Source organism: Mytilus californianus, unplaced genomic scaffold (genome assembly GCF_021869535.1).
Source record: "Mytilus californianus isolate M0D057914Y unplaced genomic scaffold, xbMytCali1.0.p SCAF_5, whole genome shotgun sequence".
Lineage (NCBI taxonomy): Eukaryota > Metazoa > Mollusca > Bivalvia > Mytilida > Mytilidae > Mytilus > Mytilus californianus.
In genome coordinates, this window is record NW_026262701.1 from 4,928,757 (window position 1) to 4,953,455 (window position 24,699).

General features: G+C 33.8%; 1 protein-coding gene across 1 annotated transcript in view; it reads left to right on the forward strand.

Annotated features, from left to right (window-relative positions):
* Window positions 1-304: 304 nt before the first annotated feature.
* LOC127702525 (uncharacterized) overlaps window positions 305-24,699 on the forward strand; it is a 42,153-nt gene continuing 17,758 nt past the window's right edge. Inside the window, exons 1-5 of the mRNA XM_052206764.1 lie at window positions 305-485; window positions 1,982-2,150; window positions 4,167-4,316; window positions 16,612-16,750; window positions 20,531-20,633. Coding sequence (XP_052062724.1) covers window positions 331-485; window positions 1,982-2,150; window positions 4,167-4,316; window positions 16,612-16,750; window positions 20,531-20,633 — 716 coding nt within the window. The 5' untranslated portion in view covers window positions 305-330. The remainder of the gene's footprint in view (window positions 486-1,981; window positions 2,151-4,166; window positions 4,317-16,611; window positions 16,751-20,530; window positions 20,634-24,699) is intronic.

Consider the following 24,699-nt stretch of genomic DNA (forward strand, 5'->3'; position numbering starts at 1 on the left):
TAAAAGTTTTTGAGACTAGAGACTCATTTGACTAATCGAATACTTTTAGTTTAACATGTCAGGCAGACCGACAAAGTTTGAACGATATGTCAAATACATAATACATCTGACGACATCCATTTATACTGTTAAAATTTGTCACAAAATCCTCCAAAGTCAATATAGCTTATAATTCATATTTTATTATGGGGCCGGATCGACGTAGGGACGGATCGACGTGGGCCGGATCGACTTGGGACGGATCGACTTTGGGCCGGATCGACTTGGGGCCGGATCGGTTTGGGGACGGAACGACCGGATACCAGACACCACAACTTAAAAGAGGCTAATATGGCATCTGGGACAGCTGAACAAGACTCTGATTTCATTCACGATACAATAATTGATTTAACAAAGAAATTAGATGGGAATAAGTTGGCAAACGATATTATATACCTTTTACAGAACATTAAAAAAACAACAGACGTCAAAGAAACATCAAATAGGTAATCATTGTACTGTACTGTTGTAATTTGGGTCCAACATGTCCAAAAGGTAGCCTTAGTTATCACCTACTTTTTTTAAATTTCAGTTGAATTAATGATGGAAACAGTTTTGTATCTCCATAAAAAATACTGATTATTCATGTGTTGTTTCCTGAATATTTTTTTTTTATATCTTTGCCAATTGCATTCAAATGTACAAAGCAAAGCATTATAACTCAGTAAAACACACTCATACTTTATCATTGACTTTAAACATTACATACTCTTTTCAGTAAAGTATGTTAAGTAAACCTGCAAAACATAACGCAAGTGCTTAAACAAGTTAACGATAGAGAAAAACAAACTTGTGCTTAGAATCACAGTAATCTGTATTTTGTCCACCAAAGGGGTAATGTTCACTAAAAATCTAAAACTGATTTATCCCCTTCAGGATTTGGATAGGCACATACAAAAATATGGCAGGGATAAACATTTAATCAATTTTGTTTCACCAATGACGAAAGTTGTGATAAACATTTAATCATTTTTGTTTCACCAATTACGAAAGTTGTGCAGGATAGACATAAGCATCCTAGATTCCTTTGTCAGCCTCAGTGGGTTTTCATGTTGTCAGTCAGACTTTAGATTCAGTCTGCAGTTAAAGTTTTTAAGACAATAATAACTTTGTCAAACCTTCATGAATTTTTATGAAACTTCTGACATTTTTCATGATTTAAGAAACAGCATTTTGAGCAAAATTTGAGAGTATATTTTTTTTCATTTTTCCATATTTTGCTAATAAATGGACTTTTGGCAGTTAACATTTAGATACAATTTAGGTTTAAAGTTTTTAAAACATCATAACCTTTTCAAACATTTGTGAAATTTATGAAATTTTAACAGAAGCTTCTTCAAAATCAAGAATTTTCCCAGTTTAAATGTTCATTAATAAATATTCTTCAGGTGTTTTTTTGCAGTCAACATTTAGGTAAATGATAGATCAGTGTTTTTACTTTACTCGCTTGGCTTTATAATAATTAATAACTATATTTCTGATCTTATTTTCTATTCACACGATAATGACCAGCCAAAAGACACTGTATTATGATTTCATTAACCAGTATTAAAAAGATAAATATAAAGTCTGTGGTAAAAGATTTTAAAACTTTTATTACACTGTCGAACTTGATAACATGAAAATATGAAAATCTAGGTCAGGTGCTTCTTCATAGTTAAGAGTTTCTGTATTTTACTGATAAATGTGCATAGATTTTCTTGGCATTCAACACTTTTACACTCACAACAGCAGGTAAAAACAGGATTCAGCAGATCCCCTATAGTAACTAGTATACTAGTAACTTGACTTTGTACTTCAATCTTACTGGTACTACATGTATTAGTCTTTTAAGTTTTAACTCTTATGGCAAAAGCTTTGATGACAAGTTTCTTTTTGTATTGAAGACTAGATAGTGAAAAAGAAAAACAATTTTGAGATGGATACTCTATGTTTATTTCAGGTGGCTCAAATGGGCTAGGCAGCAGAAGTATCTGAAAGTGATAAATGCAGACATTCCAATAGGTGTATTGCCAAATGGAAAGGAGGGGGAGATAATAGATATCAAAGTCTTTGCTGGAAGGAAACCAGATGATGAACTGTATGACAACAATGAAGAGCTGAGAAAAAAGGTTTCAGTTTTATTTTAATCTTTTGTGTCTGATCATTTTACCAACCCTTGCATTTAGTCAACTACAATGTATGGTGTATGGAATGATTGTAAGGAGTACATGTCAGTCTGGCAGGTTTCATCTGACCTTGACATCAACCTCATTTTCATGGTTAATTGGTCAATGTTAAGTTTTTGTCTGTTTTCAAGGACTATAAGCAATAAATAGGTCATTTATATTAGGTGTTTGGAATGAATGTAAGGTGTACATGTCTGTCAAGCCGTTATCATCTGACCTTGACCTGATTTTCATGGTTCATTGCTCAATGGTAGGTTTTGTGTTTTGGTCAGTTTTTCAAATACTAATAGCAATATGTCAGCTATGTTTGATGTATGGAACAATTGTAAGGTGTACATGTCTGTCTGGCAGGTATTATCTGACCTTAACCTCATTTTCATGATTCATTGGTCAATGATAAGTTTTTATAAGGTTGGGATTGATTTTGGGGGTTATGGTACCAACAGTTAAGGAATTAGGGGTCAAAAATGGGCCAAAAATAAGCATTTTTGTAACTTCCAGACATAACTTGTGTGTTAGTGTATGGATCTCTCTGACATTGTACCACAAGGTTCCATATCACAAAGGGAAGGCTGGGTTTGATTTTGGGGGTAATTGCCTCCAAAATTTTAGGAATTAGGGGCCAAAAAAGGGGCAAAAAACAAGCATTTTTCTAGTTTCATGACAATAACTTGTGTGTAAGTGTATGGATCTTTCTGAAATTGTACTACAAAGTTCCATATCACAAAGGAAAAGCTGGAATTGAGTTTGGGGGTAATTGCCCAAAATGTTTAGGAATAAGGGGCCAAAAAGGGGCCAAAAATAAGCATTTTTCTAGTTTCCAGACAATTACTTGTGTTCAAGTGAATGGATCTCTCTGAAATTGTATTGCAAGGTACCATACCACAAAGGGAAGGCTGGGATTGATTTTGGGGGTAATTGCCTCAAAATTTTAGGAATAAGGGGCCAAAAAGGGGGAAAAAACAAGCATTTTTCTAGTTTCAGGACAATAACTTGTGTGTAAGTGTATGGATCTTTATGAAATTGTACTACAAGGTTCCATATCACAAAGGAAAAGCTGGAATTGAGTTTGGGGGTAATTGCCCAAAATGTTTAGGAATAAGGGGCCAAATAGGGGCCAAAAATAAGCCTTTTTCTAGTTTCCAGACAATAACTTGTGTTCAAGTGTATGGATCTCTCTGAAATTGTACTGCAAGGTACCATACCACAAAGGGAAGGCTGGGATTGAGTTTGGGGGTGATGAATCATAAGGGGGTTCAAAAAATTGGGGGGGGATTTTTTTTTTCCTTTTTTTTTCTTTAAAATTTTCCATTTTAAATTGGTTATTTCTGATTTATATATAAAAGCAAATAATAATAATACGGTTTGAATAGGTAAATTAAAAAATTTTAAGTTCTTAGACCACATTCATTCTTTGTCAGAAACCTATGCTGTGTCAAATATTTAATCACAATCCAAATTCAGTGCTGTATCAAGCTTGAATGTTGTGTCCATACTTGCCCCAACTGTTCAGGGTTCGACCTCTGCGGTCATACCAAGCTGCGCCCAGCGGAGCATTTTATTGTAATTTTGTCAGTTTATCAGATACTATAAGCAACAGGTCAACTATATTTGGTGTAAGGAATGATTGTTAGGTGTACATGTCTGTCTGGACTGGTTCATCTGACCATGAGCTCATTATCATAGAACATTGAGTATGTTAAGTTTATGTGATACTTGTAGTAAAACCTTCATGTTACAGGCTTTTAACATAATTTCAATGATAAGTAAAACAGGCGAGACATTTCACGTGTACACTTTTGTTTACATTGTCTCTTTACTATTTTTTATAAACATTGAGTTTTGTTTTCAATTATTGTAAAATCCCCAAAATTTATTCATGTATTAAGAGCTTTGTTTGTTTTCTAATTCCTTTATAGTACTTGGTCTCTGTGTTACACACAAGTTATATTTTTCCAGGTGGCAAGAGGAAACTGTTTTATTTCAATCAAAGAAGGAAATGATGTCAGGTGTGTTTTACAAGCTATGAAAAAGTTTACTGGAGGACTTGGAGATGATGATGATCGAGAACAGGGAGATAACTCTACATGGAAAAAATATTTTATTAAGGTACAAAAATGTACAAGTGTTCAAGAGTTAGCAATCCAACAACACACAGAAAAAAACGAGAGACCCCTATAAGTCACTGTAAACTTATACCATATTTCCAGCTTTAATGGTCCAAACTCTAGAAAATTTATGAACAAATTTAACAAAGATTCAAAAAGATCTGCTATTAATTCTAATTTCCCTTAGGAAACACCATTAAGGTTAAACTTAAGGCAATGTCTGATGAGGTGCCTGACTTAAACATAGAGTTATGCCCCTTTACAAATGGAAAAATTGCTTAATTTTTTCGTTTCCGTTCTCTAACTTTAGTTTGCCTTAACCAATTGTTTTGAAACTTATACACATTGCTTACTACCACAAAATACAGATCAAGGTTGAATTTTGGTGGTGTCACTTAAACTGTTCTAGAGTTATGCCCGTTTACAAATGGAAAAATCGCTGAATTTTTCGTTGCCGTTCTCTAACTTAAGTTAGCCTCAACCAAATGTTATGAAACTTATACACAATGCTAATACCACAAAATACAGATCAAGTTTGAATTTTGGTGGTGTCACTTTTACTGTTCTAGAGTTATGCCCCATTACAAATGGACAAATTGCTGAATTTTTCGTTTCCGTTCTCTAACTTAAGTTTGCCTCAACCAATGTTATGAAACTTATACACACTACTTATTTCCACAAAACTAAGATCAAGTACAAATTTGGGTAGCGTCACATTTACCGTTCTTCAGTTCTGTCATTTTATAACTTTATATGATATGCAAGCAGGGGCATCATCTGTGTCCCATGGACACGTTCCTCATTTATTTTTTTACAGAAATAATTTCGGTCATTTCATTGAGATTGGGTTTCTTAATCACCATTTTGCTCTTATATCTTATATCTTTTGTTTTTAATCCCTTTCCTGTAATAAAACTGCCACTCCAGTATAGTGTGATAATCCTGAGAGCCCTCCTAATAACCATATTAATGCTCTGGGAAATATGGGGTAATGATTGCTAATCACTTTTTATACGACCGCAAAAAAATTTTTGTGGTCGTATATTGGTATGACGTTGGCGTCGTCGTCGTCCGTCGTCGTCGTCGTCGGCGTCGTCCGGCGTCGTCCGAAGACACATTGGTTTTCGCACTCTAACTTTAGTTTAAGTGAATGGATCTTTATGAAATTTTACTACAAGGTTCAATACCACAAAAGGAAGGTTGGGATTGATTTTGGGGGTTATGGTAATAACAGTAAAGGAATTAGGGGCCAAAAAGGGGCCAAAAATAAGCATTTTTGTAACTTCCAGACATAACTTGTGTGTTAGTGTATGGATCTCTCTGATATTGTACCACAAGGTTCCATATCACTAAAGGAATGCTGGGATTGATTTTGGGGGTAATTGCCTCCAAATTTTAGGAATTAGGGGCCAAAAAAGGGGCAAAAAACAAGCATTTTTCTAGTTTCATGACAATAACTTGTGTGTAAGTGTATGGATCTTTCTGAAATTGTACTACAAGGTTCCATATCACAAAGGGAAAGCTGGGTTTGAGTTTGGGGGTAATTGCCCAAAACGTTTAGGAATTTGGGGCCAAAAAGGGGCCAAAAAACACATTTTTTTCTAGTTTCCAGACAATAACTTGTGTTCAAGTGTATGGATCTCTCTGAAATTGTACTGCAAGGTACCATACCACAAAGGGAAGGCTGGGATTGAGTTTGGGGGTGATGAATCATAATGGGGGTTCAAAAAATTTTGGGGGGGGATTTATTTTTTTTTCCTTTTTTTTCTTTTTTTCCTTTTTTTTTTCTTTTAAAATTTTCCATTTTAAGTTGGTTATTTCTGATTTATATTTAAAATCAAATAATAATGATATGGTAGGAGATACACACCAAACAGGATGTGTAAATTATTATATAATAAGTATTGTGCAATAGCAAGAAATTTTCAATTGCACAGTATTGCACAATAGCAAGAAATCTTCAATTGCACAGTATTGCGCAATAGCAAGAAATCTTCAATTGCACTGTATTGCGCAATAGCAAGAAATATCCAATAGCACAATATTGCGCAATAGCAAGAAATTGTCAATTGTACAGTATTGCGCAATAGCAAGAAATATTTAATAGCACAGGATTGTGCAAAAGAAGATACTTCCTATAAATTGCTTATTTCTTGACCAATTTCAATGGGGTTTTATTCTTGATTTCATGGGGTTCTTTAATATGCTGAATATAACCGTGTATTTAGTTTTTGGATTTTGGGCCCCGTTTTTAAATTGGTCCAATTGAGGTCCAAAGGGTCCAAAATTAAACTTTGTTTGATTTCATCAAAAATTGAATTATTGGGGTTCTTTGATATGCCGAATCTAACTGTGTATTTAGATTCTTAAATTTTGGTTCCGTTTTCAAATTGGTCTACATTAAGGTCCAAAGGGTCCAAAATTAAACTTAGTTTGATTTTAACAAAAATTGAATTCTTAGGGGTCTTTGATATGCTGAATCTAAACATGTATTTAGATTTTTGATTATGGGCCCAGTTTTCAAGTTGGTCCAAATCGGGGTCCAAAATTAAACTTTGTTTGATTTCAACAAAAATTGAATATATGGGGTTCTTTGATATGCTGAATCTAACCATGTATTTAGATTTTTGATTTTTGGGCCCCGTTATCAACTTTGTCCACATTGAGGTCAAAAGGGTCCGAAATTAAACTTTGTTTGATTTCATCAAAAATTGAATTCTTGGGGTTCTTTGATATGCCGAATCTAACCGTGTATTTAGATTCTTAATTTTTGGTTCCGTTTTCAAATTGGTCTACATTAAGGTCCAAAGGGTCCAAAATTAAACTTAGTTTGATTTTAACAAAAATTGAATTCTTAGGGTTCTTTGATATGCTGAATCTAAACATGTATTTAGATTTTTGATTATGGGCCCAGTTTTCAAGTTGGTCCAAATCGGGGTCCAAAATTAAACTTTGTTTGATTTCAACAAAAATTGAATATATGGGGTTCTTTGATATGCTGAATCTAACCATGTATTTAAATTTTTGATTTTTGGGCCCCGTTATCAACTTTGTCCACATTGAGGTCAAAAGGGTCCGAAATTAAACTTTGTTTGATTTCATCAAAAATTGAATTCTTGGGGTTCTTTGATATGCTGAATCTAACCATGTATTTAGATTTTGGATATTGGACCATAATAGGTGAATGTCCAATTTAAAATTTTTAAGTTCTTAGACCACATTCAATCTGTGTTAGAAACCTATGCTGTGTCAAATATTTAATCACAATCCAAATCCAAAGCTGTATCAAGCTTGAATGTTGTGTCCATACTTCCCCCAACTGTTCAGGGTTCGACCTCTGCGGTTGTATCAAGCTGCGCCCTGCGGAGCATTTTATTACCTGTGTTTTTAATTCACATCTGACAGTGATCACAAGCTCAGAACTGATATTATATAAAGAAATTCAAATTCCTTGACAACTTTCTTCATTATTTAATTACTTTTCAACAAAGAAAATTGTCAATTCTGATTTAAAAATTAAAACATCGATTTAATTTACGTAGAAAAAAGTAATTTTTCACAACACAAACGTGTGCTTAATTTACTATGTAATACGCTTAATTGTAAAATGCAAAATGATTTCATGCTAAATTAAAAGAGTGCAACTATTATTTGTTATATTCAAACACTTATGAAGGTAATAAAATAAAAAATCCGGTGAATTCCTGCCATTGATAAACAGAACGAATCCTGGATATGAATCTGGAATTACTTGTACTTTAGTATTGTTGTGAAACATCTGGTTTTAATTTCATCTTCAAAATCGAAAGAAACATTAGCGATGTCTAAGAAAATTTACCATTTGAGTCATTAAAATCATTTCAATTTGAACTGTTGCATTCCATAAACTGTTCTTGAATGTTTTTAGAAAAACGGTAAGAAAATTTATGAAGTAAATGCGAAGAAACAGTCAATAAAAGTTCGTTGACGCTATGCATCTAGTGTGAATAATTTCGACAGTTTGAAAAAAGTTCCCTGACTTTTAAGTCATCTCTAAATGACCGAAATTGTGTGAAAAAAATTTCTGGATCCTTGGTGTTGAGTGATCTGTTTAGTTTTGATCATTGGAATAACAAAAGAAACTCCACAATTACAGTAAAATCAGATATGAAAAATATAACAGTAACTGAATTCAAGCTCAAAGTACTTAATCTGCAGAAACAAAAATCATTCAGCCCTACACTCTTTATCCACCACTGGGATGTGTTTTATTGGTCTCTTCTGTACATCTCCAGAATGTCTTCTGGTGAAGAGTCCAACAAGATGAATCTGGACTTCTTCTGGAGATATTCTGTAGAAGAAGCAATAAAACAAAAATTCAATTTGCTGTTGAATATTGAAGAATTATTTTTGTCGCGCCTTGACGGAGTCAAAAAGCGAGACATAGGTATGCTGTTTCCGGCGTCGGCGGCGTTGGCGACGGCAGCATCGTCGTCAACAATGTATTAGTTTGTGATAAGGTCTAAGTCATGGTGAACCACTAGTGGTAGGTCAATGATATTTGGTATGCAGTTGTATTAGCATTGGCACATCTCATTACCATGGATATTATTTGGCCCTGCCCCCTCAGTCAAGGTCTATTGACTTTGAAACTTTTCATAGTTTACATGTATTAGTTTGTGATTAAGTCAATTTATGGGGAACCACTAATGGTAGGTCAATGATATTTGGTATGCAATTGTATAAGCATTGGCATATCTCATTTCCATGGAGATTATTTGGCTCCGCCCCCTTAGTAATGGTCTATAGACTTTGAAAATTTTGCTAAGTTAACATGTATTAGTTTGTGATTAGGTCAGTTCAAGGGGAACCATTAGTGGTAGGCCAATGTTAATTGGTGTTCAGTTGTATAAGCATTACCACATCTCATTTCCATGGAGAATATTTGGCCCTGCCCCCTCAGTCATGGTCTATTGACTTTGAAACTTTTGCTTAGTTTACATGTATTAGTTTGTGATTAGATCAGTTTAAGATGAACTGCTAATGTTAAGTCAATGATATTTGGTATGCAAATGTATTGGCATTTGCAAGTATCGTTTCCATGGAGATTATATAGCCCCACCCCTGATCATGGTTCATTGACTTTGAAACTTTTACATAGTTTACAAGTTAATGTTTGTGTTTAGGTTTGTTTAAAGGGAATGACCTATGATAAGTCAATGGTATTTGGTATGCAGTTGTATTAGCATTGGCACATCTCATTCCATGGAGATTGTTTAGCCATGTACCTTCAGTCATGGTTCATCGACTTTGAATATTTGCATAACTTACATGTTAAAGTATTGCTATTTTAATTTCCATATTTGCATTATCAAAATTACAAAAAGGCGAGACATATCTCTGTGATAACAGTTTATTATTTGTTGGATGACATTAATGAAGTTTACGATGATTTATTCGAAAAATTAAAATACATCAGTTCCGATTAGGTAGACATGACTGTAATAGTGTGCTCTGTTATGGCATTATGTTAATTAAATAATAAATGTTAAAACAAAGAAAATTGGTTGGAAGAAATTTCTGTGTTTGTGACATTTTTTTTTATGCTTTCCTAACCCAATTTTGCTAAACAAATCTGGCTTATCAGACCATTTGATTTTCAGGAATAATCTTAAACTGGACAAGAATTTGTCAATGTTTGTCTGGTATATGATCGAAAGAACATCTTGTCTGTCAAACTTTTTTAAAGTAACCATACTGAATTATTTTTGTATAAAGCAAAGATATTGCAGAGTTCTCAAAATCTTTTTTTCCCTGTTGGTCCTTGAGGAAAATCTGCTGGACCTAACTATTATTTCTATTGTAAAATTTCCATGGTAAAAACCTTCTGACCACCACTTGTCGAAAACTTTAATTGTATATGCATATACAAGGTATACAAAGTCATGGCGTTTCTCACACTGTTTATGACTGAAAACGTTGGTTGTGTACTGATTGATACTTTAGTCTGGGAGATCAAGATTTATTTCAGTACTAGTTGTAATTGGCTTTGAACAAACTTCCAGTAACTGCAAATGTGTCTATTGTCTTAATGTTAGTTGTTTTCGTGTGTCTCGTACTGATCTTTTGAGTTAATCTAATTGCAACTGATTTTTATACGACCGCAAAAAATTTTTGCGGTCGTATATTGGTATGACGTTGGCGTCGTCGTCGTCTGGCGTCGTCCGGCGTCGTCCGAAGACACATTGGTTTTCGCACTCTAACTTTAGTTTAAGTGAATGGATCTCTATGAAATTTTACCATAAGGTTCAATACCACAAAAGGAAGGTTGGGATTGATTTTGGGGGTTATGGTACCAACAGTTAAGGAATTAGGGGCCAAAAAGGGGCCAAAAATAAGCATTTTTGTAACTTCCAGACATAACTTGTGTGTTAGTGTATGGATCTCTCTGACATTGTACCACAAGGTTCCATATCACACAGGGAATGCTGGGATTGATTTTGGGGGTAATTGCCTCAAAGTATTAGGAATTAGGGGCCAAAAAAGGGGCAAAAAAACAAGCATTTTTCTAGTTTCATGACAATAACTTGTGTGTAAGTGTATGGATCTTTCTGAAATTGTACTACAAGGTTCCATATCACAAAGGGAAAGCTGGAATTGAGTTTGGGGGTAATTGCCCAAAACGTTTAGGAATAAGGGGCCAAAAAGGGGCCAAAAATAAGCATTTTTCTAGTTTCCAGACAATAACTTGTGTTCAAGTGTATGGATCTCTCTGAAATTGTACCACAAGGTTCCATTTCACACAGGGAATGCTGGGATTGATTTTGGGGGTAATTGCCTCAAAGTATTAGGAATTAGGGGCCAAAAAAGGGGCAAAAAAACAAGCATTTTTCTAGTTTCATGACAATAACTTGTGTGTAAGTGTATGGATCTTTCTGAAATTGTACTACAAGGTTCCATATCACAAAGGGAAAGCTGGAATTGAGTTTGGGGGTAATTGCCCAAAACGTTTAGGAATAAGGGGCCAAAAAGGGGCCAAAAATAAGCATTTTTCTAGTTTCCAGACAATAACTTGTGTTCAAGTGTATGGATCTCTCTGAAATTGTACCACAAGGTTCCATTTCACACAGGGAATGCTGGGATTGATTTTGGGGGTAATTGCCTCAAAATATTAGGAATTAGGGGCCAAAAAAGGGGCAAAAAACAAGCATTTTTCTAGTTTCATGATAATAACTTGTGTGTAAGTGTATGGATCTTTCTGAAATTGTACTACAAGGTTCCATATCACAAAAGGAAAGCTGGAATTGAGTTTGGGGGTAATTGCCCAAAACGTTTAGGAATAAGGGGCCAAAAAGGGGCCAAAAATGGGCCAAAAATAAGCATTTATCTAGTTTCCAGACAATAACTTGTGTTCAAGTGTATGGATCTCTCTGAAATTGTACTGCAAGGTACCATACCACAAAGGGAAGGCTGGGATTGAGTTTGGGGGTGATGAATCATAAGGGGGTTTAAAAAATTTGGGGGGGGGGTTCTTTTTTTCCTTTTTTTTTTTCTTTTAAAATTTTCCATTTTAAGTTGGTTATTTCTGTTTTATATTTAAAAGCAAATAATAATGATATGGTAGGAGATACACACCAAACAGGATGTGTAAATTATTATATAATAAGTATTGTGCAATAGCAAGAAATTTTCAATTGCACAGTATTGCACAATAGCAAGAAATCTTCAATTGCACAGTATTGCGCAATAGCAAGAAATCTTCAATTGCACAGTATTGTGCAATCGCAAGAAATATCCAATAGCACAATATTGCGCAATAGCAAGAAATTGTCAATTGTACAGTATTGCGCAATAGCAAGAAATATTCAATTGCACAGTATTGTGCAAAAGAAGATACTTCGTATAAATTGCTTATTTCTTGATCAATTTCAATGGGGTTTTATTCTTGAATTCTTGGGGTTCTTTAATATGCTGATTCTAACCGTGTATTAAGTTTTTGGATTTTGGACCCAATTTTTAAATTGGTCCACATTGCGGTCCCAAGGGTCCAAAATTAAACTTTGTTTGATTTCATCAAAAATTGAATTATTGGGGTTCTTTGATGTGCCGAATCTAACCGTGTATTTAGATTCTTAATTTTTGGTTCCGTTTTCAAATTGGTCTACATTAAGGTCCAAGGGTCCAAAATTAAACTTAGTTTGATTTTAACAAAAATTGAATTCTTAGGGTTCTTTGATATGCTGAATCTAAACATGTATTTAGATTTTTGATTATGGGCCCAGTTTTCAAGTTGGTCCAAATCAGGGTCCAAAATTAAACTTTGTTTGATTTCAACAAAAATTGAATATATGGGGTTCTTTGATATGCTGAATCTAACCATGTATTTAGATTTTTGATTTTTGGGCCCCATTATCAACTTTGTCCACATTGAGGTCAAAAGGGTCCAAAATTAAACTTTGTTTGATTTCATCAAAAATTGAATTCTTGGGGTTCTTTGATATGCTGAATCTAACCATGTATTTAGATTTTGGATATTGGACCATAATAGGTGAATGTCCAATTTAAAATTTTTAAGTTCTTAGACCACATTAATTCTGTGTCAGAAACCTATGCTGTGTCAAATATTTAATCACAATCCAAATTCAGAGCTGTATCAAGCTTGAATGTTGTGTCCATACTTGCCCCAACTGTTCAGGGTTCGACCTCTGTGGTCGTATCAAGCTGCGCCCTGCGGAGCATTTTATTACAGTTTGTTCTTATATTGTACTGTTACACTACTGTCCCAGTTTAGGGGAGGGTTGACCGCTCACAAACATGTTTAACCCTGTCATATTCTTTATGTGCCTGTCCCAAGTCAGGAGCCTGTAGTTCAGTGATTGTTGTTGGTTCATGTGTGTCAGCTCATATTTGATTTTTATACGGCTGCAAAAAAAATTTGGGGTTGTATATTGCTATCACGTTGTCTTGGCGTCGTCATCGTCGATGTCGTCAAAAGACATTTGATTTCCGGACAATAACTTTAGTTTAAGTGTATGGATCTCTATGAAATTTAACCAAAAGGTTCAATACCACAAAAGGAAGGTTTGGAATGTTTTTGGGGGTGATGGTCCCAACCGTTTAGGAATCAATGGCCAAAAAGGGGCCCAAAACAAGCATTTTTCTAGTTTCAGGACAATAACTTGTGTAAAAGTATTTTGATTGCTCTGAAATTATACCACAAGGTTCAATACCACAAGTAGAAGGTTTGGATTCATTTTGGGGGTGATTGCCTAAACCATTCAGGAATTAGGGGCCAAAAAGGGGCTAAAACAAGCATTTTTCTAGTTTTCAGACAATAACTATGGATGTCTCTTGAATTGTACCACATTTTACAAAAAGAAAATTTTTTCAACTGTTATTTTTTTGGAAAAAAGGGGGGGGGGGTGTAAAAAAAAAATTTGGCAGGGGGGGGCAATTTTTTTCCTCAAGATTTAAAATTAAAAAGAAAAGTTCTTCAATTTTTCATTTTTTTTGGAAAAAGGGGGGGTAAAAAAGATTTATTTTTTTGGGGGGTGTCAATTTTTTTTTCTCAAGATTTAAGAAATTGTCAATTTTCCAAAGAAAAATTGGGGGTCACAATTTATTTTGAAAATTCTTTGTGTATAGTCTGAAAACAGATTTACTAAGTACTGCCGACAGCACAGTGTATTGCACAACAGCAAGAAATCTTCAAATGAATATAAATTCAAATCATATAACAAATTTCAAGTTCTTTGACTACATTTATTCTGTGTCAGAAACCTATAATGTGTCAAATATTTAATTACAATCCAAATTCAGACCTGTATCAAGCTTGAATATTGTGTCCATTTTTGCCCCAACTGTTCAGGGTTGGACCTCTGCAGTCGTATCCAGCTGCGCTCGGCGAAGCAGTTTATTTGTAAATTGTTTTGTTATATATAATTAGGCTGTTAGTTTTTTCGTTTGAATTGTTTCACATTTTTGATATCGGGGCCTTTTATAGCCGACAATACACTTTGGGTTTTTCTCATTGTTGAAGGTCATACGGTTGCCTATAATTGCTTTCATCCACTTCATTTGAACTCCGGTGGATAGTTGCCTCATTGGCAATCATACCACATCTCCTTATTTTTATATTATATACCTGACTTTTAAACTTGTGTTTTCCTGAACATGCATGAAATGTTTGTCACTGGACGTTAAAAATAAGCAACCAACAATCAATCAATTTAAACCTGTTTGTGTTAAATAAGGGGAAAACCATTTGATATTTATTGTTTTGGGGTTGGGTGGGGGACCTGAGGATTTTGAATATGAATATTAAATGGTGGCCTGGTAAGAGCTGAAAAAATATGCATTATTATCGACAGGTTAAGATAAATAATAAATCTGCAAAAAATCCTCCTGCCCCCCTCCCCACTCAAGAATATCAAATAGTTATCCCCTTACTGTTATTGTGCGTGTGGTTCTTATATTTATACAGCTTATCGTCTCTACAGGGATGTCCTCTAAGGCTGCAATACCATAAAAACTTTTATCACTCAGCTCAGATTCTATTATATCTGCATTCATATATTTATCAATGTCATTAAGACTAAATGACGCATTGTTTGTTATGTGCCTCTGCCGTCTAAACTACCTATTTAAAAGGAAGAGGTGGAACAGAGCTGGAAGATCTTCCCAATGCAAAAAAAAAAAAACAGAAATGGATCTCTTCTGGCTCACAACCAAAGTACAAAAAACCAGAAATGGATCTCTTCTGGCTCACTACTGAGGTACAAAAAAACAGAAATGGATCTCTTCTGGCTCACAACCAAAGTACAAAAAACCAGAAATGGATCTCTTCTGGCTCACTACTGAGGTACAAAAAAACAGAAATGGATCTCTTCTGGCTCACTACCGAGGTACAAAAAAACAGAAATGGATCTCTTCTGGCTCACTACCCAGGTACAAAAAAACAGAAATGGATCTCCTCTGGCTCACTACCGAGGTACAAAAAAACAGAAATGGATCTCTTCTTGCTCACTACCGAGGTACAAAAAAACAGAAATGAATCTCTTCTGGCTCACGACCGAGGTACAAAAAAACAGAAATGGATCTCCTCTGGCTCACTACCGAGGTACAAAAAAACAGAAATGAATCTTCTGGCTCACTACTGAGGTACAAAAAAACAGAAATGGATCTGTTCTGGCTCACTACCGAGGTACAAAAAATCAGAAATGGATCTCTTCTGGCTCACTACCGAGGTACAAAAAAACAGAAATGGATCTCCTCTGGCTCACTACCGAGGTACAAAAAAACAGAAATGGATCTCTTCTGGCTCACTACCGAAGAACAAAAAAACAAATGGATCTCCTCTTGCTCACTACTGAGGTACAAAAAAACCGAAATGAATCTCTTCTGGCTCACTACTGAGGTACAAAAAAACAGAAATGGATCTCCTCTGGCTCACTACCGAGGAACAAAAAACAGAAATGGATCTCCTCTGGCTCACTACCGAGGTACAAAAAACAGAAATGGCTCTCCTCTGGCTCACTACTGAGGTACAAAAAAACAGAAATGTTATGTGCCTCTGCCGTCTAAACTACCTATTTAAAAGGAAGAGGTGGAACAGAGCTGGAAGATCTTCCCAATGCAAAAAAAAAAAAACAGAAATGGATCTCTTCTGGCTCACAACCAAAGTACAAAAAATCAGAAATGGATCTCTTCTGGCTCACTACCGAGGAACAAAAAAAAAATGCATCTCTTCTGGCTCACTACCGAGGTACAAAAAATCAGAAATGGATTTCTTCTGGCTCACTACCGAGGAACAAAAAAAACAAAAAAACAAAAATTGATCTCTTCTGGCTCACTACTGAGGTACAAAAAAAAACACGCCCCTGTTCTTCAAATTTAATTGTTTTTTTAAAAGTCATTGTTTGAGGTCGAGATAAAAACAAAATATATGGATTATTAGGATATATAAAATCACTTAATAAGAAAAAGACAAAACAGTACTGTAGAAAGAGGAGTTAGAGGACACACTGTTTAGAAAATTTTATAGAATTTAAGTTCCTGGTCATTAAATGTGACGAGGAAAAAAGTAAAAATTTTTGAGTTTTGTTTATATCTAATTTTATAAATTTTCAAACACAAACAATGTATTAAACTCATAGAAATAGGTTTCTTAAATTTTATCAGACCTTGAAGAAGAAAAATTGGTATTCAGGCATTTTTAAATCTAAAACAAAAGTCAAGTGCCTAACCCTTCTTAAAAAAAATAGCTTATGCATGGGGAAGATGTCTCTTATAAACCTATATTTTTTCATTTACATTAGCCATTAGAGGAAACTGAAAGTGTCATAGCAACAAGAAAGGCCAATGGAGAGGCAGCACATCTGAGCTGTTTCATGGTGGATGGAGAATATGTTTTGTGTGGAGGATCAAAGAATGTTCATATGGTCTTCAGAAAAAAGGGTAAGAAAGTATTTCATCATAAAGGTGACATCATCCATAAAGTTAAAAACTGTATTAATTATCCTTGTCAAGAAAGCTTTTGAGTTGCAAATTAAGATTTTGACAGGACATATTTTAAAATGAAGATATTTTGACACCAGAAGTAGATAGCTCTTACCATTTTGATATTAAAACTATCTCCGTCAGTTTCTAATGTTAATTTTTGTGCTAACTTTCATTTCAAAGTAAGTGCTCTTGGGAAAGCATTTTAATATATTTTGATGTAATATCATAGTTGTTTTGAATTTGATCAAACTTTGATGATTATTTATTGCTGTAAAAAGAAAGCAATAAAATAATGGTACATTTTTTTGTAAATATACATTACAAAACATTTGTGGCACACTTCAGTGAATAAAGACTGCCTGTTTGTGTTGTGACATCCATTCATTTTGTCACAAATGATGTACTGTAAATTCAGAAATTATTGCCTGCATTTATTAATGCGAATCCTTGACCACTGTCAAAAATGAGCAGTCTAATTAATGTGATTGCAAAAATTTTATGAAGAAAAATTACTACTGAAATAACGAAGGCAAGTTTTTATACGACCGCAAACATTAAAAATTTTTTGGTCGTATATTGGTATGACGTTGTCGTCGTCGTCGTCCGGCGTCGTCGTCGTCGTCGTCCGGCGTCGTCTGGCGTCGTCCGAAGACACACTGGTTTTCGCACTCTAACTTTAGTTTAAGTGAATGGATTTCTATGAAATTTTACCATAAGGTTCAATACCACAAAAGGAAGGTTGGGATTGATTTTGGGGGTTATGGTACCAACAGTTAAGGAATTAGGGGCCAAAAAGGGGCCAAAAATAAGCATTTTTGTAACTTCCAGACAATAACTTGTGTGTAAGTGTATGGATCTCTCTGACATTGTACCACAAGGTTCCATATCACAAAGGGAAGGCTGTAATTGATTTTGGGGGTAATTGCCTCAAAATTTAAGGAATTAGGGGCCAAAAAAGGGGCAAAAAACAAGCATTTTTCTAGTTTCATGACAATAACTTGTGTGTAAGTGTTTGGATATTTCTGAAATTGTACTACAAGGTTCCATATCACAAAGGGAAAGCTGGAATTGAGTTTGGGGGTAATTGCCTGAAACGTTTAGGAATTGGGGGGCCAAAAAGGGGCCAAAAATAAGCATTTTTTCTAGTTTCCAGACAATAACTTGTGTTCAAGTGTATGGATCTCTCTGAAATTGTACTGCAAGGTACCATACCACAAAGGGAAGGCTGGGATTGAGTTTGGGGGTGATGAATCATAAGGGGTTCAAAAAATTTGGGGGGGGGGGATTTTTTTTTTTTTTTTTTTTTTCTTTTTTTCCTTTTTTTTTTCTTTTAAAATTTTCCATTTTAAGGTGGTTATTTCTGATTTATATTTAAAAGCAAATAATAATGATATGGTAGGAGATACACACCAAACAGGATGTGTAAATTATTATATAATAAGTATTGTGCAATAGCAAGAAATTTTCAATTGCACAGTATTGCACAATAGCAAGAAATCTTCAATTGCACAGTATTGCGCAATAGCAAGAAATCTTCAATTGCACAGTATTGCGCAATAGCAAGAAATATCCAATAGCACAATATTGCGCAATAGCAAGAAATTGTCAATTGTACAGTATTGCGCAATAGCAAGAAATATTCAATTGCACAGTATTGTGCAAAAGAAGATACTTCGTATAAATTGCTTATTTCTTGATCAATTTCAATGGGGTTTTATTCTTGAATTCTTGGGGTTCTTTAATATGCTGAATCTAACCGTGTATTAAGTTTTTTGATTTTGGGCCCCGTTTTTAAATTGGTCCACATTGAGGTCCAAAGGGTCCAAAATTTAACTTTGTTTGATTTCATCAAAAATTGAATTATTGGGGTTCTTTGATATGCCGAATCTAACCGTGTATTTAGATTCTTAATTTTTGGTTCCGTTTTCAAATTGGTCTACATTAAGGTCCAAAGGGTCCAAAATTCAACTTAGTTTGATTTTAATAAAAATTGAATTTTTAGGGTTCTTTGATATGCTGAATCTAAACATGTATTTAGATTTTTGATTATGGGCCCAGTTTTCAAGTTGGTCCAAATCGGGGTCCAAAATTAAACTTTGTTTGATTTCAACAAAAATTGAATATATGGGGTTCTTTGATATGCTGAATCTAACCATGTATTTAGATTTTTGATTTTTGGGCCCCGTTATCAACTTTGTCCACATTGAGGTCCAAAGGGTCCAAAATTAAACTTAGTTTGATTTTAACAAAAATTGAATTCTTGGGGTTCTTTGATATGCTGAATCTAAACATGTGTTTAGATTTTTGATTATGGGCCCAGTTTTTAAGTTTGTCCAAGTTGGGGTCCAAAATTAAACTTTGTTTGTTTTCAACAAAAATTGAATATATGGGGTTCTTTGATATGCTGAATCTAACCATGAATTTAGATTTTTTATTTGTGGGCCCTGCTATCAAATTGGTTCATATTGAGGTCAAAAGGGTCCAAAATTAAACTTTGTTTGATTTCATCAAAAATTGAATTATTGGGGTTCTTTGATATTCCAAATCTAACCCTGTATTTAGATTTTTAATTTTAAGTCCCGTTTTTTAAATTGGTCTACATTAAGGTCCAAAGGGTCCAAAATTAAACTAAGTTTGATTTTAGCAAAAATTGAATTCTTGGGGTTATTTGATATGCTGAATCTAAACATGTGTTTAGATTTTTGATTATGGGCCCAGTTTTCAAGTTTGTCGAAGTTGGGGTCCAAAATTAAATTTTGTTTGATTTTAACAAAAATTGAATATATGGGGTTCTTTGATATGCTGAATCTAACCATGTATTTTGATTTTGGACATTGGACCATAATAGGTAAATTAAAAAAAATTCAAGTTCTTAGACCACATTCTTTCTGTGTCAGAATCCTATGCTGTGTCAAATATTTAATAACAATCCATATTCAGAGCTGTATCAAGCTTGAATGTTGTGTCCATACTTGCCCCAACTGTTCAGGGTTCGACCTCTGCGGTCGTATCAAGCTGCGCCCTGCGGAGCATTTTATTATTATTACATTGTAATATGAACCTGATACTGATGCATTTATCCCATTCATAAAAACATCGCAATAATTTCTGAATTTACAGTAACCGAAAAAGTTTTGAAGTTCAGGAAGGGCTCAAAATTGTTTTTAATATCTGCTTTTTACTCTTAAGATAGGACAGTATCTCTTTAGATATGAAATTTTGTCCTTTTTAAATATATAAATGGTGTTGTAGCAAACATTTTTGAGTAGTTTTGATAATGTGGAGAATAGTCTTACAGTCCTGTTCAATGTGAAAAGTCATGTGACTAGTGCACTAGTATCTTAGCTGCAACAATATTTTATTATACTCCCACTTTAAAAAAGGGGGGATACTGTTTTATTATACTCCCACTTTAATAAAGGGGGGATACTGTTTTATTATATCCCGCTTTAAAAAAGGGGGTATACTGTTTTACCTTTGTCTGTCCGTCCGTCCGTCCCATGAATATTTTTCGTCGCATTTTTCTCAGGAACTACATTATAAGGATTTCTGAAATTTGTTTTCAGGGTTTATATAAGTCAGCTATACCGTGTGATGCGTTTTCAGATTCATCACTCAACAACTTCCTGTTTACCATCAAGTATTTGGGCGGGGGTATCATCAGTGAGCTGTAGCTCGCAGTTTCACTTATTACATTTGCACTGACATTAAGATGATTTTATTTATTATTTGTAGAAGATATATTGAGGTATACAGAGCCTAGATTCAGAATTGCCAGTGAGGTCTGTTTGAGTGTTTGGAACTCACTTGATAAAATGTCACCTAATGACAGAAACAGGTGAGTTAATAACTGTAAATAGCATATTGTATTAAAATTTACTAGTAAACTACTTTATAATGAAAAAAATACATTTATCAGTAGATTGTGGACTATTTTGATTTTGTCTGTTTCATCTTTATACAGTTTTAATTATCTGTGAAAATACAATACAAGAAGTAAAATAACAAAAATACAGAAATTCCAAGGAAAATTCAAATCGGAAAGTCCCTTATCAAGATACCTAGGGGTTTTCAAAAATCATAATTAAGTAAGGTGAGACTTGATGAACATATTGTATTCAAACTAGTTATCCATTCAATTATGAAAACAATACAATTATTGTTAGATGGAGAATGTTTTTGGTTTTGTATATCTCTATAGCGTTTCAGTTATCTGTGAAAAAGTATTTAAGGAGATACCAAGGTTTTTTTTAAAATTCATAATTCACTAAGATGAAAATGAACACCAAATTTTAAAGAAAAAAGTTCATGAAATACTAATGTATAAATCTAAAGATTGAGCAACACAAACCCATGCAAAAACCGTGGATGAACTGAGGTGGTAGGCAGGAAGTTACTGGAAGGGTATGCAGTTTCTCCTACTGCTGGTACCTGACGTTTTGCTCATGACTATTAGATATCTGTCATAATCACTCAGTTTTGTTAAAATGTGAGAGTGGTTCCGAAATAAAACTATTTCCGTCAGATAAGTACTGAAATGGTGTTCCTATTATGTTACCTTTATGAAACTTTGATATTGAACTTCCATAAAGAAATGGATACCACAATTGACATGTTGTCCTCAATCAAAACATAATTCTAATAGTTTGTTTATGTAATTAAATGCATGCATAGTTTTCTTGACCTTGAGAGCATCAGACTAAATGGTTGCTCTGGATTCCCTACTTCATTGATTGATTTGTAACTCAAGAGATCCATTCTGTATTTCTATCTGCTATTAGGGTTATTGTTGTTGCATTATTTTAAATCATGCCCAACATTTAACTCAAAAAATGTAGTAATCAGCGTAATTGTAGTAGAAGTAGAACACCCCTCAGACCAAATGGAGTCTTCCATATTATCAACGCAAGAAAGAAACTACATGCCACTTGTTGCTCACTGTTTTTTAAAAAGTCAAATTCATTTAACATGTTTTAATATGTAAGTAATCATCAGATGTGTTTACTTGCTTTTATTCCTGTTTTGTTAAAAAATTTGAGTAGATCAATATATAAATTTACTCAGTTGTTTATTTGCAGTTTACATTTAGATAGCTTAAGATTAAAGTTATTAAGACCTCTGTCTTTTTGTCCCAAACAAGTAAATTGCAACTCTAGATACCATTTTCCGTAAAGCTTTCATACATGGTAGAATTTGGTATCTTGACCACAAACGTCATTTAAATTTCTGCAGTTTTGGAAGACGTCTAGGTCTTTAACATTTTTGGCCATAAAGCCAAAGAAAGAACAGATTGACCTTTTTATACGACCGCAAAAAAATTTTGTGGTCGTATATTGGTATGACGTTGGTGTCGTCGTCGTCGTCCGAATACACATTGGTTTTCGCACTCTAACTTTAGTTTAAGTGAATGGATCTTTTTGAAATTTGACCATAAGGTTAAATACCACAAAAGGAAGGTTGGGATTGATTTTGGGGGTTATGGTACCAACAGTTAAGGAATTAGGGGCCGGAAAGGGGCCAAAAATAAGCATTTTCTAGTTTCCAGACAATAACTGTGGAATGGTGTATGGATCTCTCTGAAATTAAACTACAAGTTTCCATACCACAAAGGGATGGTTAGGATTTGCTTTGGGGGGTTATGGCTCAAACCGTTTAGGAATTAGGGGCAAAAAAGGGGGAAAAACAAGGTTGTCCTGGTTAATGGACAAATACTTTAGTACAAAACAATTTAAAGCAGTGTAAGGGAGATAAATCAAATACATCATTGAAATTATCTCCCTTACACTGCTTTTAAATTATGTATAAAGTAATGGTTAATGAAAAATAAAGATAATTTAAAACAGTGTAAGGGAGGTAATCCAAATACAACGTTTTGGTTACTTCCCTTACACTGCTTTTAAATTATGTTTAAAGAAATGCATATTTATAAAGGTAGACCAGTAAAAATATCTGCAAATGTTGCATCTTTTTTTTTACAAAAAAATCCATATGAAAGATTTGACACTATATTTTTAATTCTATTATAAAATAGATTAAGTTAGCACTATGGTAAATTTAAATGGGTAATTATGGTTGCCAACTCCATTGGAAATTTGAATTGAAATTATGACCATATCTTGAGGGAAAGAATTTTTTTGGGGAAAAAAAGAGGGGGGGGGGGGGGTAAAAAGAAATTGTGGGGGGTCAATTTTTTCTCATTTCAGATTTCAGCAATTAAAAAGAATTATTCTTCAAATATTATTTTTTTTTCAAATTTCAAATATTGAAAAATTTCAAGAAGTAATCTTTAATTGCACAGTATGGGTCATTAGATTTGTAAAATCTTTGATCACATTTATTTATTTGTTATGCCGAATCTAACAGTGTATTTAGATTTTTAATTTTGGGTCCAGTTTTCAAATTGGTCTACATTAAGGTCCAAAGGGTCCAAAATTAAACTTTGTTTGATTTTAGCAAAAATTGAATATATGAGGTTCTTTGATATGCTGAATCTAAACATGTATTTAGATTTTTGATTTTTGGCCCAGTTTTCAAGTTGGTCCAAATTGGGGTCCAAAATTAAACTTTGTTTGATTTCAACAAAAATCGAATATATGGGGTTCTTTGATATGCTGAATCTAACCATGTATTTAGATTTTTTATTTGTGGACCCCACTATCAAATTGGTTCATATTGAGGTCAAAAGGGTCCAAAATTAAACTTTGTTTGATTTCATCTAAAATTGAATTATTGGGGTTCTTTGATATTCCAAATCTAACCGTGTATTTAGATTTTTAATTTTGGGTCCTGTTTTTTAAATTGGTCTACATTAAGGTCCAAAGGGTCCAAAATTAAACTTAGTTTGATTTTAACAAAAATTGAATTCTTGGGGTTCTTTGATATGCTGATTCTAAACATGTGTTTAGATTTTTGATTATGGGCCCAGTTTTCAAGTTGGTCCAAGATAGGGTCCAGTATTTAAACTTTGTTTGATTTCAACAAAAATTGAATATATGGGGTTCTTTGATATGCTGAATCTAAACATGTATTTAGATTTTTGATTATGGGCCCAGTTTTCAAGTTGGTCCAAATTGGGGTCCAAAATTAAACTTTGTTTGATTTCAACAAAAATTGAATATATGGGGTTCTTTGATATGCTGAATCTAACCATGTATTTAGATTTTTTATTTGTGGACCCCACTATCAAATTGGTTCATATTGAGGTCAAAAGGGTCCAAAATTAAACTTTGTTTGATTTCATCTAAAATTGAATTATTGGGGTTCTTTGATATTCCAAATCTAACCGTGTATTTAGATTTTTAATTTTGGGTCCTGTTTTTTAAATTGGTCTACATTAAGGTCCAAAGGGTCCAAAATTAAACTTAGTTTGATTTTAACAAAAATTGAATTCTTGGGGTTCTTTGATATGCTGATTCTAAACATGTATTTAGATTTATTATTTGTGGGCCCCGCTATCAAATTGGTTCATATTGAGGTCAAAAGGGTCCAAAATTAAAATTTGTTTGATTTCATCAAAAATTGAATTATTGGGGTTCTTTGATATGCCAAATCTAACCGTGTATTTAGATTTTTAATCTTAAGTCCCGTTTTTTAAATTGGTCTACATTAAGGTCCAAAGGGTCCAAAATTAAACTTAGTTTGATTTTAGCAAAAATTGAATATATGAGGTTCTTTGATATGCTGAATCAAAACATGTATTTAGATTTTTGATTTTTGGCCCAGTTTCCAAGTTGGTCCAAATTGGGGTCCAAAATTAAACTTTGTTTGATTTCAACAAAAATTGAATATATGGGGTTCTTTGATATGCTGAATCTAACCATGTATTTAGATTTTTTATTTGTGGGCCCCACTATCAAATTGGTTCATATTGAAGTCAAAAGGGTCCAAAATTAAACTTTGTTTGA